Source organism: Hippopotamus amphibius, chromosome X, assembly GCF_030028045.1.
Source record: "Hippopotamus amphibius kiboko isolate mHipAmp2 chromosome X, mHipAmp2.hap2, whole genome shotgun sequence".
Classification (NCBI taxonomy): Eukaryota; Metazoa; Chordata; class Mammalia; order Artiodactyla; family Hippopotamidae; genus Hippopotamus; species Hippopotamus amphibius.
This window is the reverse complement of record NC_080203.1, coordinates 124,949,369-124,969,118: the sequence shown is the minus strand read 5'-3', so window position 1 is coordinate 124,969,118 and position 19,750 is coordinate 124,949,369. Positions and strand designations below refer to the sequence as shown.

The window sequence follows — 19,750 nt, the reverse complement described above, 5'->3', positions numbered from 1 at the left end:
TTGATTCAATTCACAATTGCAGGTGGTGATGATTCAGTATTCACCATCCCAGTAGTATCTGAGTTATCATAGAGAACTCTTGGGGGTTGACATGCCTTCTCCCTCTGATGACAGATTACAGGTACCACTGAGAGTAGATGGAGTGTAGATTCTAGATAGACCTCCAACAGGGCTCCTCAAATAATCCTGTCTAATGACCAACTCAGTCCATACACATAAAAGGCCAACTTTTCTAACATCGCCTCCCACCCTTGACTCATCCTACAGCCTGATGCAAGAACTTCAAAGATTCTAACTTTACTTATAGAATGATGTTTATGGCATAGGAAAAAAAGAACTTTCTTTATTTAGATGTCAGAGCTGAAAATAGAATGCACAGTGAACTAAGACCTGCCTAAATGTTGCCCGTGGTGATACTTTGATTATCTTACTCTCAGTTTTGATGAGACACGTAAGCCCATATTTTCTATTAGAAGACAGCTATGCAAAGCTGTGATTTCTTTTCTCTGTGCATATTTGGACCATGTTTATCTTTATATCCTATAATCCAGGCAAAATTACATTCTCATTTTCCAACTGTGTGTCCAAATCCTCATTAGTTTTGTGACTTGACTTAATGCAGTAATTAATGACTGTAACATAAGCGCCCACATCAGAATTAAGCAGTGAGGCTTCAGAGAAGTGCTGGGAAATACCATGGAAACCACGATTCCCTTCTTCCTAGAGGCAAGTAAGGTTGGGAGGGTGGGAGGCACTGGCATGCATATACGCTGGTGGCTTCAGCTGGAGCTGAGCTAAGTGGTGCAGAGGGGGCACTTTTGGAGAGTGCTCCTCAAGAAAAGGTGCGGCTAAGGATAGATGCATTGAGGTCTAGAAGGTGTGTTCTGTACATGACAGACTCCCTTAAAGCACTGGAAAGCTCTGTCGAGCTCCTGATTGGGTTCAGAAATACACACTCAGGGGCATAATACTGGTTCAAACACAACAGAGTAAGGATCTCACCCTTGTTTGAAGGAAAAGAGGGAATTATGCAATGAAATATACATGGCAGGTGGCATGACCACTTGTCCTTGACTGTTTACCTGATTGGACTAGCAATAGCAACCAGTAGGTTTTTCTCCTTTTGGAGGTAACTTTCCACTGCATTAACATTCATTAGAGTTTGCTCTGAAGGCGATGGTGCAAAGAACAGAATACCAAGAAGGTAGCTTAGGGTATCAGGAGCACCACACTTCCTTCCATCATTTACTGTATACTCTAGGCTCAAAGACCAGTCTCTCTAACCCCATCAATTTATCATTCTGAGTCTTGGTTTCCTTACTATAAAATGAAATTGAACCAGGAGATTACATGAAGTCTGAGGCTTCTTCTAGCTCTGTCATAAGTCTATAATAAGTCTCAAAATGATCTCCTCCTTCCCAAACCCCAAAATTCCTACTAGATGAAGAAATAAGAGTGGGTCCTTAATGTCCCTTAGGGCTTGGAAGTCAGCAAGAGGAGATTCTGAATTGTAAGGTGCCTATCTCAAACTACTTTTGGATCTTTGAACCTCTTTCTCCCAAACTGAATATCTGAGGAGAGGAACCTGATTTTGGAGTGGGGTAGGGAAGGTTGGACTACCTGAATAGAAGAGGCAGCCTTCTATTCAACATATAGTTTACACAGTGATGAATACTTAATACTGAGCTCCCTATTGAGAAATTCCCTAATCGCAAATTAGATCATTTGTACCCTCTGATTCAACCAGCAGGAGTATCCATGAGACATTATTTTACAATGTGTTCATGAATTATGGGTTTATATACTTTCAGACAATTATACAAAGATGGTTGGCTGGGATAATTATAAACTGGATATGTAGACTGAAGGAAATCACCTGGTAGATTTGAGCCAGCAGAGTTCAAGGGCTAGCCTGCCATTATTCATCACCTGAATTTTCTTGTGGCAGGAAGCCAAAGGAAATTCAGAGGTCCCAGTGAGCCTGCTCAACTTATGTTGACGTGGGCTTCTGCCTGGTCCATAGTGCTGCTTTTCAAAGGCTCCCTGGATGGCATTAATCCCAAAATAAACAACCATAATATCACCAAGGCTCTTATGAGACACATGAATTACTTTAGTGCATTCTCATAGCACATAATCCAAAGGAAAGTCGCTCCACTTTAAAATGGGAAAAAAATTGTCTATCCTTAAAGCCCAACAGTTTTTCCAATAAGTCTATCCTTGCTTGCAGCATTTAAAATTACAAACCAACATCTGATACAACATTTATCATTGGATAGTCATTGAAAGACAATTAAGGACATATATAACCATGTGAAGTTCTACACGTGACACATACTCAAAGCAAGGCCATCCCATATGGGATTGATCATCCCTTTCCAAGGACAACAGAACAAATGTTTTATTTGATGTTTCATTTTAGTAGGGATAGATATTTTGCTAAATTTGAGCAGTTGGATGAAAGAAAGCAAGAAGTGAGCTAAGGGATTAAAGACAGAATGCTGTGGGGGTGGGGCAATGTCAGTGCTGAAGTTCAGGAGGACTTGGGTTCAAGTCCAATCTTACTAAGTGACCATGAGAAGTCATTTAATCTTTCTTTGGTCTGCAGTTTTTCTCAGTCCCAGATTCATACTAAATGTTCAGTGAATGTCATAAACACCCTGGGTTGGCTGTAGGGTAAGGGGAGCGAATTGGGGACACAGTTCTCCCCATTCTTCCTAACCCATACATACGGACATTTCCTTACTCAGTACCTGTTACTCTCAGGCTCCACTCACCTTCCACAAGTCCCAAGCAGATGAATAGTCTCTATGCCTTGGGTTTCCTTCCTTTGGGAGCTATATAGCTGCTAACAGAAGTGACAACTGCATCATTTTTCAGATAATGGCTTGGGCCCCCTCTTTAGCTGTTTGTTAAGAGTCAACTAAGGGGATATGTGTATAAAAAACAGATGCTTGAACTTGGTGTACCCCCCAAAAAAATAATAATTAAAAAAAAAAGAATATGTAAACGAAAAAAAAAAATTCACATGTACTAATTAAGTTTTGCTGCTTAATAATACTCAGTTGGGTTTCTAAAAATAAAAAGTCTTTATTAAATGTTAAAAAAAAAAGAGTCAACTAAGGAACTGTGCTTGGTTTCGAAGTGTTATCTAATCAAGAATGGACCATCCTACCATCTGACCAAGACGCTGTTCTCTCTCCAAACTTTGCCACCAGAAACAGTGGCCGGCAACCCTCCACCAGTTACTACAACAGAAGTCTTAATGCAGCAAAATACCAGCAAAGTAATACAATTTCTCAGCTGTCAGCAGATGAAAAGTTACTTTGGTTTTCTTAAAAGCATATCTGCAGTTCACAAGCCCTTGTTCTTTTTCTCTTTCACCAAAAGTAAAATAATCCCAAATAACATATGAAGAGAATTGCTATACAGTGCTATTCCCTCGTTTTTCACCTCAGCATCACCATTAAATAGCTCTGAACTCAGACAATAGAGCGACCATGGACAAGTCAGTTCTCATTATTTTAATGTGCAAGCTAATGACCATTTATCTTCATGAATATTTGGGTGTATAAATAAATACTAGCTGTGAAATGACTGAAATTTAAAATGTAACTAAACTGTGGGCAGAATTGGTTATTTGAATCTTTGATAATTTGAGCCCTTCTTTCTGATGGTGTTCGATTTAGCCCTCTCCCATTCAACACCTTCAAAACATTCTCATTCAGGAAATATCAAATCATTTGGAAAAGTTTTAGCTGCAGATTTATCAGTCGCTCTCCAAGTTGAATCCAATCCATATCTGGACTTAATTCACATGGGCCCACCATATGCGTGCACATCTTCTGAAGGGACCAGGCACAGATGGGAGCAGATATTGTATTTTTGTCCTTCGCAGCTAGTATTGCTCAATGCATATGGGCATTTTCTGTGATGTCTTTATAATGTTTGGTAAACATGGACCTTCCTAGTCAGCCACTGGCAATTTAGTCAGGGGAGAGGAGTAGAACAGCTGATGAACCAGCAGTGTTGCCATTCATCTCCTGAAAATCCCAAGGTCAACATGTAAAAACAGGTCTTATACTTATTTGGAATTAACTAAGAGGATAGAGTCTAACCGCACAGCTTACGACCAACCTGGGATTTAGTTTCAGCCCTAGACAGTATTGAAAAATGATTTGTCTCTTGTGTCCTAGCCACATGGTTCTGAGCCCTGTTATCTATCTAGGTTCAACTTTCCGTTTGATACTCTCAGTATTAAAGTCTGCTCTTGGGGATATCAGTAGGGAACCTGAGAATCTATCAACTCATATACACAAAGGAGGAAATGACCAACAGTACTTGAAACACTATATTCTCCCTAGATTTGCATCTTAATAGTCATGGACGCCTTTAGCTAAATGTCTATTAGCTCATTATACTTGGCAGCTAAGAGTTGGAAGGTGTTTGAGCAAGAGCATGCATTAGGATCTTTCCAGAATTCCTAATAATTTCCACACCATGAATTTTCAACCTTTACTTATATAAAAAGCCTTCCCAGGCACAGCCACATCTGTGCCTGCCCATGGACCAGGGGAGCAGCTTAGGGCTGGAGTGAGCAGGACCATCTCTATGCTTTATTCGATGAGCAAGTTCAAAGCAGCCATTTAATTACAGAGCTTTCAGAAGGTGAATGTAAAAATTTCATGCCTTGCCTGCCTAGTCAAACTTGGACCAATTACTTTTGTTCTCTGTGGACAAAGATCTTTTCGTGGGTACCCTGCATTTTGATTCAGGATCATCAAATGATTATTGCAAGTCATACTTCCCTGACAGATCCAAAGGGCCCTCTCAGGATCCAGGTCTGTAAGGTTATCTGCTCTACCCAATCAGTGTGAGTGCTTATCTAGGCCCCAAGGGAGTAATGAAAAGCCTTTAACTTGATTTTTTTCAGCTATGTCTGATTTACCTACTCTGGAAGGGTTCTTTAAATGAGAATTTGAAAACCACTTTAAAAAGTTGAATAATAAATACACGACTATTGGGATAGACTCCATTAAAAGAATACATACACGTACACACACACACACACATACATATATTAATAATATATTAGTAATATTAAACTATGATCTCCTTCAAGAGAGAACCTGTTATTTCAAGTGTCTGATAAACGTGATTGCCCAACAAATGCTTGCCCCAAATTGCTGAATGGACATACTAGATTACAACCCAGATGCACTTCTGTTTAACACGGGTCGCTCCTCACTAAAGACCTGGAGGAAGCTGCTCTTTCTCCACACTCTGTCCTCATCCCTGACCAGTACCAGGAACTTTTGTAAATCTTTAGTTGGGGTTCAGCCAGTGCATGTTGCAGCCACCACCTCAACTTTCTTTGATATTTCTCAGTGGCTGATTTTCTAGGCAGAGACCAGAGACAGAGCCGTGATACACTGCTACCACCCTGAGGAGAGTTCCACTGCCTACCTGCGTACACTTGTGTGTATTAACAAGCATCTGGTTTGGGTTCCTCCCTGCTGTACCTTCTGCCCCTCTTAGCAGCTATCCCAGTTTTCTAGCCACACCTACCATACGTTTCGTTGTCAGTGAAGTGACCTTGTTTTCACTGCCTTGACCTTACCAGCATGCCTCTCCGTGGTGACTGAGGCTTGTGATTAACTCCCCTTGTATCACTATCCCTGGCCCAAACACTTAGAAGCCTGGTCATTGTCCAGACCTGGTTTTGAGTGGAAAGTCATTTTTTCCAAAGAGAGTCCTAGTGCTACTGAAAAATTGCAGACCCCTTTCTCAATCCCTTCCCATTTCCCTTTCAGATTTTTCTCCTTTTAGTCCATCACATGGATAGTAACTAAAGTCCTCCCTTGGGACATGCTGAAGTAGCACTTCTTAAAATGTGCTCCACAAGACCAGCATCAGTATTACCTGAGCTGCTTCTCAGGAGGGCCTGAGAATCTGCATTCCTACCAAGCCCCTCAGATGACACTTACACCCACTAGAGTTTGAAACCCACTGTGTTAAAGGAGATCTTGATCAAACAACCAGCCTGATGGTGTCTTTTAATCCAATGACCCCTCTGACTCTTCCCTCCCTCTCCCCATATGTGTGAGTTGCATAAATGATGCATGTTTAACTTGACTTCTAACTTGCCCCAGGCTAATTTCAGTTAAGGTGTAGGTAGGTTAGGAGGACACTCTTGTTTAATACATGATGCATTTGGAGATTGGGACTGCCATATATACATTACTAAGGAGAAAAAAAAATATCAAATTGTACACTTTAAATATATGCAATTTATTGTATGTCAATTGTATCTCAATAAAAGTTCTTAAAGAAAAAAAATACATGATGCATCCTGTCAAGTCTCCCTGACATTATTTTATCACATGGTTCAGAAATTTCTGGGTACACCTGAGAGGAAAGAGTCAACAGACCTACATTGTACACTAAGTCTGTCCTTATGTTCTTGGAGAAAGAGTGGATAGCGTTCTAGGATCTTGGATGACAAAGCCCTATGAGGGCAACAAATATTTCATCTATATACCCAGACTGTCAGAAAATTCCAATTTTAAGAAGCATTATTATTTGGAATTAAGGCTTTCATCATTTTCAAGAGTGGAAATTCACCTATAAGAGGAAATCTTTCAAGCTAGTCACCTTCACTTACAGTTTAGAATCCCAGAAATTTTGAGCAGGATGGGGTTGCGGGTGAGGAATGAGGCCCAGAGATATAGTTAAGGTCAAATTGCCCTTTCTCTGTAAGCCTGGTCCACCACCCAGGTCCCTAGATCCGCAGTCAATGATGCTTCTACTCTGTGAGGTGGCCAGGGGAGGCTGGAGGAGTTTTTAAAAGGAAAAGTCATGGGAAGTCTGGATGCCTGCAGAAAAAATGAGAGGGGTATCCCTCAGCAGGTACAAGGCAACTGAGATGTCTATGACCTATTCTGCTAACTTCACAGACAAAAGAGGATGATAAGCTTGCAAGAGACTCTTTTTCTAAGGAGGAAACATGGTAGAGTAGAAAATAATAAATAGATTTTGACATCAATTAAAGTTGGGCTCAGATCTGACTTTGGTTGCTTACTGGTTTTGTGACTTTGGGAAAAAAGGCTTAACCTCTCTGAGCTCCTATGTGCTTATCTCAAAGACAGAGAGAATGCTGTCTGCCTCGTGGGATGGTACTCTATGACTGCAAAATAATGCGAGCACCTGACCTACAGCAGGTGCTCAGAGAATGATTATCAATACTATCAAAATCCCTTGAATTTTTATGTTTCCTTATTAAGTATTTTAATCCTAAAAGAACACCATAGGTTCTATCCCCTCTGATATTTCCATGTACTGCTGAGGGTTTGCAGTGTGCTACACAGAGAGTGCTAAGTATGCTCCCTGACAGAGGGACAGCAGCAATATCCCTGAAATTCTTACTTTTCCTGAAACACAGAAGCATCCCCTTACCCTTCCTTTCCAAACAAGACAGGCTACTATAACTTTCAGAATTAACTCTCTCAAAATAGGATGTTGGCAATCTTTGCTTTAGGCAAGAAGATCCCTCATGACAATCTGTAATTCCACCTGGAAATTTGTTTTCTCTTTAGATGGCATTTTTTTCGCCTCAAGAATCTTTTACTGGGAATGGACTTCCACTTCTAATGCTGAGTTCCTTATAAACGAGTAGTTGCTTTATTAGTTAAGGAATCTTCTGTCCACCATGACGTTGTAAAGTTAAGTGATTAATTTGCATGCTTCTAGCAATATGAGTACAGTCCTAGCCATGGACCTAGCTACCTAAGTCTTAATGACAGGTGGACAGGGCTTCTGGGCTTTCTTTCAGCTTGATTTGCCTTATTTCTATAGTTCCCACTAGAAATGCTAGCAACTTACAGAAAGGGTGAGGCCAGCTTTCTGATTTCCTTTGCCAGTCTTGGAATTTGGCAACAACCTGTAGGCTCTGATGCCCCTCCTTCTCTTCTAAATCCTTTGTCCTTTCCCATTTCTGCTGAATAAAAGCCTTAAGTTCTCCCACAGAGCTTGAGGACACTGATTCATTCATTTGTTCAACAAATGTTTATTGAATACCTACTCTGTTCAAGGCATTATTTTAGATGGTAAAAAAGAAAGTTCTAGCCTTCGTGGTTCTTGCATAAGGGAAGAACATTGTGTAGGAGAGAAATAAGTAAATTAAAAAAATATTTGATTTTAAAAACTGTAACATTAACTCAGTTTACAATGTCTGCATCTATCAGTCATTCAAACTTTAAGTAAGGTATAAACCCAAGAGCTGGTTTGATGAGCAACGTGAACCGAATAGGAGAGTAGTAAGGAAGGGAAGGGAGGTTTGGAGGAAGCTGACTTCCTGTGCTTTGTCGTATCCTTTTGCCTTTAAAAGTGAAATGTTTGCTCAGCCTTCTTACTCTCTATAAAGAAGCAGGGCCTCTGTAAGGGAACTTTACTCTTCCCCTTGTGCAAACAGGAGCAGGAGTGCCCCGAACGTGTGCATGTTGCCACAACGACAGTGGGGGATGTGTGATAAGGCTTCAGGAAATGAGTTCTTTAAGAAAAATCAAATGGAAGATGGTCAGCCTCAGCTCACTGCCTTCAGATGCAGTGGCCTTAATATTTTAGATGGTGAGGAAGAGGAAAGCAAATTTGACATGCTGTAGGGAGTGTCTGCCAGCAAAAAGTATGACTTTCAATTAAAATACTTAATTCTCTGAGAGCCACCGAAAAAGATGGAGAGCCAGAGTAAAGGAGATAAAAATTGTTCACGTTTTAGTATATGTTGTATGTGTCAGTCCTATTTGGTGCAATTTCTGCATCCCTTATGTTTTTAAATGAAAAAACAGCTTTAAAAAAAAGCAGTGGTGGCTACTTTTGAAAGTTCTTGACTGAGAACAGAGCACAAGGGAATGTCCTGGGGTGATGGGAATATTCTAAATCTGAATCTGGATGCTTGTTAAACAGATGGATATAGACTTAAAAAGGTATCACGCTGTAACTTAAGATTTGCGTCTTTTTACTGTGTTTAATACATACTTCAATGAAAAAGGATAAAAATAATTAAAAGGCAAGTCTGAGTTTTAGGCCTGCAGATGTGTGGTAAACTAGACATCGTAAATTATGGGCTCTGTAGCCCATGAAAGAACTGATTAGGTCTTTCCAATCGCTTCCCATTTGCTCAGCCGATGACATGATTTAGCAAAGTGGGGAGCTGTTAACTTGCCTCCTTGTTATTGGCACCCATTGGGTTTCCAAGCAAAACCTACCTAGAAAGGAAATTAGAAAAACAACAATGACAGGAAATACCCACTGAGTTCTCAGCTGAGACAAAATTCAGAGAGAGTTTCATGTTGGGAATTTCTCTCAGTGGGGTTTTCCATGCTGTTAATAGTTCTGACCCCAAGAATTCTAGGTCCCTGTAGGATTGTTAGATCTGTCACACAGGCAGAAATATCGTGTCTGAAGCCTCTTCTCCCTAAATAAATGTGAAAAGTTCACTGCACAAAAGAATCGCATTCAGCAAACCTATGATTAAGAATAAATTGGGTTGTTTCCAATAGCAAACAAAATACAGCTGAATTCCTTGTTGCATGTTTTTAAGCTGTATTCATGTCTGCTATTATTATTTTCTAATTTCTCAAAAGTAAACTTTTCAAAACCATAATGGAATTTCCAAGTTTTCTGGTTTTAAGTCACTTAAACTATGCACATGACCTCTGATTATTTTATATGATGGACACTTTTTTTGATGAAAATGTTTCCTCTTTAAAAAATAGAAAATAGTAAATAGATTCTTACTGTGTTAATAACAATTTTAAACCCACCAATCCTTTTGAGATTGCCCCTCTTAATAAAGTGTCAAATTTTTTAAAATTTCTGATTACTAGAGATTTTCATTTTGATTATTTTACTCTTCCCTTACTTTAAAGAGTTCATTGATCTGAATAAAATAAAATCTCAAAAAATAGAGTCTTTATGTTGGGAAGAAATTTAAATATCTTTATATTGATATTTCTAAATGAGCTCCACAACTGATAAAACTTATTATTCCTGTCTAAGATGTTATTTTAACTCAGATATTTGGAACTCAAAACTATTGTTTTTCCTTTAGAAACACAGTATTTGTGTTCTCAGAATAGTTCACAGAAGGTAGGTAATTTATTTAGCAATGAAGGTGAAATACTGTACGTTCATGGCAAAATTTTAATAATATAATTATAATAATAGCAAAACATTACTGAATAAAATATAATTTAATAATTTCACCTTTCAGCTATTGTTTGAAGAAAGGCATGTTTAATTATATAAAGATGGACATCTTCAAATAGCCTATACTTTTCAACAGAGATAATGCAGAATGAATAAAGAGTAAAAACAAAATATGAATCATCTCACCAACCAGAAATATCTACTCTTAATATAGTGTTGTGTTTACTTCCAATATTGAAAACATTTTTACATAATTGAGCTAACACCGCACTGTTTTATATCTTGCTTTTCCCAGTTATTATTGTATTTTAATGATTTTGAAGACTGTCAGCATGGATTCTTTGTCTAATCTCACTTCAAATCCCAAATCTTTTCTTCCTTTAAGATAACTGGGCCACTCTTTTTTTTGTTTTGTCTTGGCTTGTATAGAAGATATGACAAGAAGCTGAGAAAGGAAAGAGAAGGGATTCAGGAGGGGAGAGCATGACAAAAAGAGAGAGTTTAGGTAACAGTGCAAGAATCAGAAGGCTCTATGGATAGAAAAGATGTTTGAGAGAAAATGAATAGAACTTCAGAATAACATGGACTCTAGTATTAGAGCTAAATGGTAATAAGCATCATTTGATCCTACCCCATCATCTGATAAGGATGCATGTTTATTGAGTTTAAGTTCTTGCTTAAGGGACAAAGACAGCTTGAGGCAATACTTGAAAGGAAACACAGATCTGCTGATTCTCAATCTTAATTTCCTTCCTTGAATCTCTGAGGTATAAAAAAATCGAAGAGCAAGAGGTGTGTACCATTTCCTTGAGGACTAAAGAAGGAAATGATGGAAAAGAGTTGGTGGCTTAATCAATATCCTGATAAAAGGCTTGATCAGAACTGGCTAGAGCTTGGAAAGTTAAGGAAAGGGGGAGCATCGTAGTCCCTCCAGGGTGCAGAGAGGCGGAGACTATGTACAAGCCACCATCCTCAAATGGTTTTCTTAGATCAAAGATTACCTGCTCCAGATTTGTCAAAATTCTAGAATGAATGCTACAATATACAATTGACCTATCCATGTAGTTAGCAAATGAGAAGATAGTGAAGTATTTGCCCACTTGATGGAAGGAGAACCAATACTTATCACAACCAATTATGCTTATTACATCATTTACTGTCCTTGAAGCAAAGCCCACCTGTCCAATTCTAAAGCAGTATAAACTTTACCTCTCTTGGACATCCATGTGCGTAAGAACTCACTGCTCTTGTTACATTATTTCTCAGTGCTCTTCTTGATTCTAGAATAAACTTGAGACCAGTACCACTGGGGAGGTGAGAGTCAGTAGCTGGAAGATGGGAAATGGAGAGTAAGCGGTTATAGCAGAATTCTATAGTATTTTAAAATGTTACCTATGACCACTGTTCATTTGAAAATTAAAAATAATTGTTCTGAGTGAGAGCTGAGATTTCATTATTTGAATCAGTGTCACTTTGCTTAATGCCAAATGTGTTTTTGGTTTGCTTCTCAAGAATCAGACCTCACAAATTAAAAAACTTGTTTTTAAAATGTTTTTCCTTTGCTAAGGCTCACTTTGACCTTGTCCTGTCCCATGGACTTGAAGAATTTTCCAATGGATGTCCAGACTTGTACAATGCAGCTGGAGAGTTGTAAGTCACTACCACTTAAATGACCACCTACTTCTTTTAACCAATGACCTGGTCCTTTTAGTGTGTCAGTAAGGAGAAAAAACCCATAAGACTCATTCTCTACCTACTTAACAACCCAAGGTCCTAATGGAAGGACAAGCAAAAGTGTGTGTGCATGTCTTATACCCAATAGAGTGAAGACCATTTTTCAAAGTAAAATGCCAAATAACTTGCCCTTCCTCAAGAAATAATTGACTTAGTAAGCTTTTCTTTGAAATGAAAACATCTCCTGCGAAAATTAAGATTATTAGTCATTTAACCTCTACAATGAATCACTCTCTAGTCAGAAAACTGTATTTCCTTCTACCTCATATTTGTATAGACCTTCACTCCAAAGGAATTTTGGCAGGAAGGGATAACTGATGTGAGGACAAGACACAGGGTCCTTAGCCAGAGGAGGAGCCAAAAATGAGGAACATGAGATGATATGGAATAAAGGCATTTCCCTGCAGTGGATATACAAAGGCATGGTAAAGGAAGCAGACAAATGCTGCTACTTTGTCCCCTTTATGCCCTGGCCCTGATGCCATTGAAATCCTTGACATGTGCCATAAGTTGCTGATGCCTCCAAGGTAATGAGATTTTCAGTCGGGAGACATGAAATTTTTTCTGGCTTGCTCTGTCAGTTTCTCTGTTTGTAAAATGCAGAGGATAATAAGTGCTACTGACCTACAGGGATGTTAGGAGATTTAATGAGGCAGGGGCAAGAAAATACTTTTAACTTTTTGGTTTAGAAAAATAATAAATGTAAAAAGACACATCAACTATTATTTAAAAAGAGGCAGTGACAGGGTTTCCTTCTGATCATTTAAAATCACTGTAGATTTCCCTTGAAACTTCCTACAGAAATAAACAAAATAATGAAACGTCTTTGTTTGAAGAGCTGTCAGGGATAAAATGAGAATTTCTGATTTATAATAGGCTTTACGTATTCATTTTTTCCCTATCGCCCCTTTTCTTGAGAAGACAGTTAAGAAAAACTTTTTCTTATATAATGATTCCTTCTTTGTGTCTTCTCTATTGCTCCAAACTCCGCCCCTCCCCCACTCAACCCAACACTTAGTTTCTCTATAAAACAGCAACCACAGCTGTCATCTGAGGCTCCTCCAAGGCTTAAAAACTCCAATTAGTAAATATGCTTGGTCCTTGCAAGACCTGGAAGTAATGAAATCAAAGAAGCAGTGATGTGTTAACCACTAACTTTGACTGTGGAAGATGGGAATTGCTCTTTACTTTTCTACCCTCATATTATGTCCACCTTCCCCACATCTTTACCTCTTCCGTTTTCCCCAAGCTTGGGTTTCCAGGTGGTTGACAAAGACTATTATTGTAGTGGTCAGCAAGAAGCTGGCCAGACAAGAATACAGGGTGTTTAGCGAGCTTCTAGTGTTTGGTGGAGATAGCCAAGAAGGCCTCATACAACACAAATGTGGAAGAGATAGGGTTGGCCATTCTCTTTGTAGACCATCCATGCTTGTACAAAGTCATTTCTCTGTGATTCCTTGCTTGTTTTTATTTTCTGGCTTTGAATAGAAAAGGTGGTCCAAAGAAAGAGGAAAGTAGATTCCAATGAGCTTTGCCATTGACTTCTGGGTAGCTTTGGTGAGTTACTACCTTGTGGTAAACAAGAATCTATAAACTTAATAAACATACTGAGGTTACTGGCCAGCCAAAACCTCATATAATAACCCTTGTCCTCCTCACTCTCATTTTAGAGTTCACATATCACAAATAAAGGAAGAGGGGAGAAAACTGATGCCTGAAAAAAAGAGTAGCCTTCATTTCCGGGATGTAAAAAGATCCAGAAGCACTTGACATAATGACCTACTCAGCAGGAGCTTGGAGCCTAAGAGCTAACTTTGGTTTACTAAAATGATAACAATCTTACTTGGGATGGTTCAAAACTTATATAACAATGTGACTTTATATAACAGAGAATCTGTTTTACTTCATTTTAATCATTGTGATGAGTAGGCCCCTTGAGCAAGACACTAGCACAAATGAATATGCTTGATTTGCATATTCCACAACTTCCTCATCAGTTACCTGCCTATAGCCTTCCCCAATTGCTAAAGTAACTGAGGATTGACCATAAAGACTTGAATATCAAATTTCTCAAAACAAAGCTAATAGACCCTAGGAGAGGGGCCAAGTTTGCAATGGAACTATTTTAAGCAAGCCTGTGATAAATCCATTCTCATTTTTTTTAAAAAAGAATGCTTTTCATTTGAATTACTAAGACTGGTGCCATGAACTGCGTTGTCTTAAAGAATATCCACAGACACAGCTCTTTCAAGTAAAGACAATCTTCAAAGGATTTTTGTTTGTTCTTCAGAAAGATTTAGTGAATAAAGAGGGCAGAAGAAAAATGGACTTTATAAATTCCACTTTCCCATTACACAGAAAAGAATCATTCAGAAATAGCTTGCTGTCTTCCATTTCTTTATCTCCAATGACATGTAGTTGTCATGATAATTGCAGCTCTTTTATTAAAAAATGCTCTTGAATTGATTGAGCATGTCTGCTTTAGATGACTTCCTTGTTTGGTTCTTTATATGGCTAGACTTTCAAGCTTTCTTGGTAAGACACATTCAATTTTTCACTATGATTTCTTTACTCCAGTTGGGTACACAATGAATGACCTGATATTTGAGTGGTTAAGTGATGGTCCAGTTCAAGTTGCTGAAGGATTGACCCTGCCTCAGTTTATTTTGAAAGAAGAGAAGGAACTCGGCTACTGCACAAAGCACTACAATACTGGTAAGTTTCCTTTCAGCTGCTAAACCCAAGTGGGCTCCATCTACAGCTTGGAGTATATATATCCCATCACCTTAATTGCTGCATATTTACCAAGAAAGTGGAGCTACAAGGCATTGTCCTGGGCTTGGCTCAAAATCCCCTCAACACATAATTTTTCCAAAAGAGAGAGAGAAGAAAAGAGATTTGGGAATCTTTTGCTGTTCTCTTGCTTACCATCTACTATGAGTCTGAGGAAAAGTGTATGAGACCTTGTAAATGGTGTAGAAAGTGTATAAATTCTGGCCCAGTCCCAGCATCCACTCTTGACATTGACTCCTCAGGTTAATTTGCACTCTCTGCCTTAGTGGAAGAGAGGAATAATAACACAGGTCTTTGCAAACCCAGAAATACAGCTGTCGTACTCTCAAGTCCTGGATAGCATGCATGAAAATCAGCTGGTGGGAAGTCAGCTGGCTCTAAAGTCATGCATTGTCAGACACATGGGGCAGGGGGAGAATCTGAGGTAGTAGCAATAAGTGGGCATCTGTTGTTACCTGGAAGATTATGCCCACCCAGTTAAGATGATGGCTTTTCCTATGAAGGTCCTGGTCTTTGATAGCACACAAGCTGATAAAGGAGAGGCAATCGAGACATGATGGTTTGTTCAGTGACTGCTCCAGGAGTCACTGCTGAGTAGAATGGTCCATGAACATTTGTTTCAGAAGTCAACAATGCTGCCTATGAAATAACTAAAACCTAATTCTAAGGTGCTCTTCCTGACCAAGAAGAAACCAACCCTACCTCTCATATTATGTGAACTAAGCCAAATTACCTTCTGGGTTTCTAACTCCAAGCCAATTAAAGAGGAAGGAAAGTGGTACGGGGCAGGAACATCTGTCTCTTAATAGTATATTAAAAGTTTTAATATCTTTATATGCACTCTATTTTATAGGCAATGCAACACTGTAAACAGATTCTAGGAATATTCTAAATGTTCTCAAGCAATTACCCAGGAGGTTATGAAATTTTTACGACTAGGTTATATTCATGGCTTCTACAAATGTATATTTTTCTCTTGCTATTGGTAACACAAAGATAGATACACAGTTGTCCAAATCCTTTAGGAACCCCATGTGAACTTTACTACTTAGGAAGAAATGGTTTCAACTATTTCATATTATATATTATATACGAGGGTGAGTCAAAAATTATCCGCACTCTGGCTGTAGAATTTATTTTAATTAACTTTGAGAAAAGACAAATACATCATTTTTTGACATAATCTCCTTGCTTTTCAATACACTTTGCCCATCTGTCAACAAGCTTTTATATTCCCTCATTAAAAAATGTTTTAGGCTGAACTGCGAGCCACGAATGCACCGCTGTCTTCTCCATCAGAAGTGAATCTTCTTCTTTGTAGGGCTGCTTTCAGGGGACCAAACAGGTGAAAGTCTGATGGAGCAAGATCAGGACTATAGGGAGGATGCGTTAACACCTCAAAATGAAGTTTATGCAGAGTGTTGACAGTGTGGGCAGAGCTGAAGCCTAAACTTTGGGTTAAACACAGAAGACTGCTATCCAAGGGCAGTGTGATCTTGCATGACAATGCACGTCTGCACACTTCTGCCCACACTGTAGACACTCTGCAAAAACTTTGTTTTGAGGTGTTAAAGCATCCTCCCTATAGTCCTGATCTTGCTCCATCAGACTTTCACCTGTTTGGTCCCCTGAAAGCAGCCTTATGAGGACAAAGATTCACTTCTAATGCAGAAGTGAAGACAGCGGTGCATTCGTGGCTTGCATTTCAGCCTAAAATATTTTTTAATGAGGGAATACAAAAGCTTGTTGACAGATGGACAAAGTGTATTGAAAAGCAAGGAGATAATGTTGAAAATGATGTATTTGTCTTTTTAAAGTTAATTAAAATAAATTCTACAGTCAAAGTGTGGATAATTTTTGACTCACCCTCATATTTTATGCTGTATAGTATATGCTATACATTTTTGCTGTAGGTTATATATTGTATGTTACATATTACATACTATAACCCCACAAAATGTGAATACTAGCTTTCTGCTGGACAATCTAGAAAATTCCAAAGCTCTATCTAAATAATCAGGCTGCAACAAGCACAGATTTGAAAATTAAATATGCCACATGGTTTTGGTCCAAGGACTCTTTAGATCACTCATTCTCACAGTATTTCTATTACTGGTTGATATGGAAAAGAGCTGAATTGGGTATGTAGGGTCAGCATTTTGTACAGCCTTTCAAATCCATTTGTAATGCTCTTTTTAAAAAAATAATAAAGTGGGAGACTGGAATGGGAAAGATAAATTCAAATTGGATTTTAAATCATCATTTCCTATTTCCAGGAAAGTTTACCTGCATCGAGGTTAAGTTTCACCTGGAACGCCAGATGGGATATTATTTGATCCAGATGTACATCCCTAGTCTGTTAATAGTCATTTTGTCCTGGGTCTCTTTTTGGATAAACATGGATGCAGCCCCTGCCAGAGTTGCACTGGGCATCACAACAGTCTTAACGATGACCACCCAGAGTTCAGGCTCCAGAGCGTCTTTGCCAAAGGTAAGAAATCTTCTCACTTGATAACAAGTGACCTGAGAGGTCTGTCAAAGGTCTTACAGGCTGGAGAATTCTGTGAAGACAGAAATGTTTGCTACCCTGCGGCACTGTTGGAGATGCAAACGCAGTAAGAGAATGGAAAGCTGAATTTGAGCGTTAGAGCTCTGAGGACATGGGGGATCTTCATAATCAGATCAATTAGGGGAAAGGGGATTCAGGGTTGAGAGAGAAGAGGAATGAGTGGAGACAGAAACATGTCTCAGGAATTCTAAGAAGCCCTTGAGTACTTTTGACCTCATATTGTTTATGAGGCATGAAGCTTACAGGAATTGGAGCAAGATTGATGCAACTTATGTTGTATTGTCAAGTATTTATTAGGGAGGCTATTGTGATTCATATGCTCAGTGAAGTCATTTACAGTAACAAAAGACTGAATTAAGCTCCTGCAAATTTACACAGAAAAGCCATATGCAATGAGTATACATAAGGAATGAAAGTATAGTATTTGGGTGCAGCAAAGCAGATACATGGATATTTGCTATACCTTAATTTACCTTTATGGCTAATTACACTACTATTTTGAATGACATAGTTAACTAGAGAAGAACAGTGGAGTCATTGAAGATGGTGAAAATTCTGGCCACTGTGGTGGCAGGTTGACACAGAAGTGTGGAGTGGATGTTGGGACAAAATGATATTTTGTAGCACCTTGAATAATAAATCATAATGGCTGCATAATCTATTTTTAAGTAAGAGTGGCCCACTGCATTTGTAAATATTGCTTAAGCAAGTAATGATAAATGTCCTGCTTGTGAAATGCCCCAGCACCCCAGAATGTGCCTGTGTGTATTTCCCCCTTTCACTGAGTACATTGAGTCATTAGCCTTAATTTTCCAGGAGTGTGAGTTAAATTTGGTATTCAGTATACACTGTCTCATACTGGTTTAGCAGTCCCTCCAAAACCCAGTTCCAGAAAATAACTGAGATGTAATCCCCTATCTTGGCTGGCTTGGGCTTATGTTCAGTTGTGCTGCAACTGACATGATGAGAAATGTTATATCATGTTCCACACTATCTCCTATGTTGGAAGATTAAATGACATATGGAAGAGGTCTGTGGCTATAATGGATTTGGGTTGAATAGTGAGAAAATAGTTATTCAAATTTTTCAATTTCCATGCCTCCAAAGATAAATATTAGATTTTATAATCTAATAGAGAAAGGAATAGATCTGTCTCTGATACTTTTTTACTTTCTAAAATAACAAATAGCACAAAATACCTGTGTCATTTTCTATTGAAATACAGATATCAGAATTGGTAACAGCTTTTTTTTTCAGCCACATAATCGCAAATCAATATCGCCTAATAGAAATTCTTATCCACTCTATGCCTCCTCACTAACAGACTCACTTGATTATTTCCTGTTATTTATTACTTACTGTCATCACGGTATGCCATGCCATTAAACCCTAGGACACACAGATACATTTTACATTTTAATAGATAGCTAATGTATTGGTGGCACACTGCAAGCAGATAATGTCAAAACATAAGACATTTAGCCTCCAACTACTCATTGCTACAAAGAGTCATTTATTTTCAAAATGGGAGCTTGAGTTTTTATAAATTTTTTATTCATTCTTATTAGCCATTTTGATTTTATAGCTCCTTTTAAAAAGGAGCTCGATCTACCAGTAATCCCACTACTGGGCATATACCCAAAGAAAACCATAATCCCAAAAGAAACTTGTACCATAATGTTTATTGCAGCACTATTTACAATAGCCAGGACATGGAAGCAACCTAAATGCCCATCAACAAATGAATGGATAAAGAAGATGTGGCATATATACACAATGGAATATTACTCAGCTATAAAAAGGGATGAGATGGAGCTATATGTAATCAGGTGGATAGAACTACAATCTGTCATACAGAGTGAAGTAAGTCAGAAAGAGAAGGACAAATATTGTATGCTAACTCACATATACGGAATCTAAAAATGGTACTGATGAACTCAGTGACAAGAACAAGGATGCAGATACAGAGAATGGACTGGAGAACTCGAGGTATGGGAGGGGGCGGGGGGTGAAGGGGAAACTGAGACAAAGCGAGAGAGTAGCACAGACATATATATACTACCAACTGTTAAATAGATAGTCAGTGGGAAGTTGTTGTATAACAAAGGGAGTCCAACTCGAGGATGGAAGATGCCTTAGAAGACTGGGGTGGGGAGGGTGGGGGGGACTCAAGGGTGGGGGAGTCAAGGAAGGGAGGGAATACGGGGATATGTGTATAAAAACAGATGATTGAACCTGGTGTACCCCCAAAAAATAATAAAAAAATAAAAAATAAATAAATAAAAAAAAAAGCATCACCAAAAAAAAAAAAAAAAAGGAGCTCAATCTAGATGGTAGAATAGGAGGACATGGAAGTCATCTCCCCCCATGAACATATCAAAAATTCTATCTACAAGTGGAACAATTCTCATTGAAAACTAACTGGAAACTGGCAGAAAGACTCCTGTG

At 38.7% G+C, this 19,750-nt stretch overlaps 1 protein-coding gene across 3 annotated transcripts in view; it reads left to right on the top strand.

Moving 5' to 3' along the window:
• Positions 1–19,750, top strand: part of GLRA2 (glycine receptor alpha 2) — a 192,620-nt gene that overhangs the window by 67,348 nt on the left and 105,522 nt on the right. For all 3 annotated transcript variants that reach the window (XM_057718622.1, XM_057718623.1, XM_057718624.1), the window contains exons 5-7: positions 11,774–11,856; positions 14,518–14,655; positions 17,010–17,224. In XM_057718622.1, the coding sequence (XP_057574605.1) occupies positions 11,774–11,856; positions 14,518–14,655; positions 17,010–17,224 (436 nt within the window). The remainder of the gene's footprint in view (positions 1–11,773; positions 11,857–14,517; positions 14,656–17,009; positions 17,225–19,750) is intronic.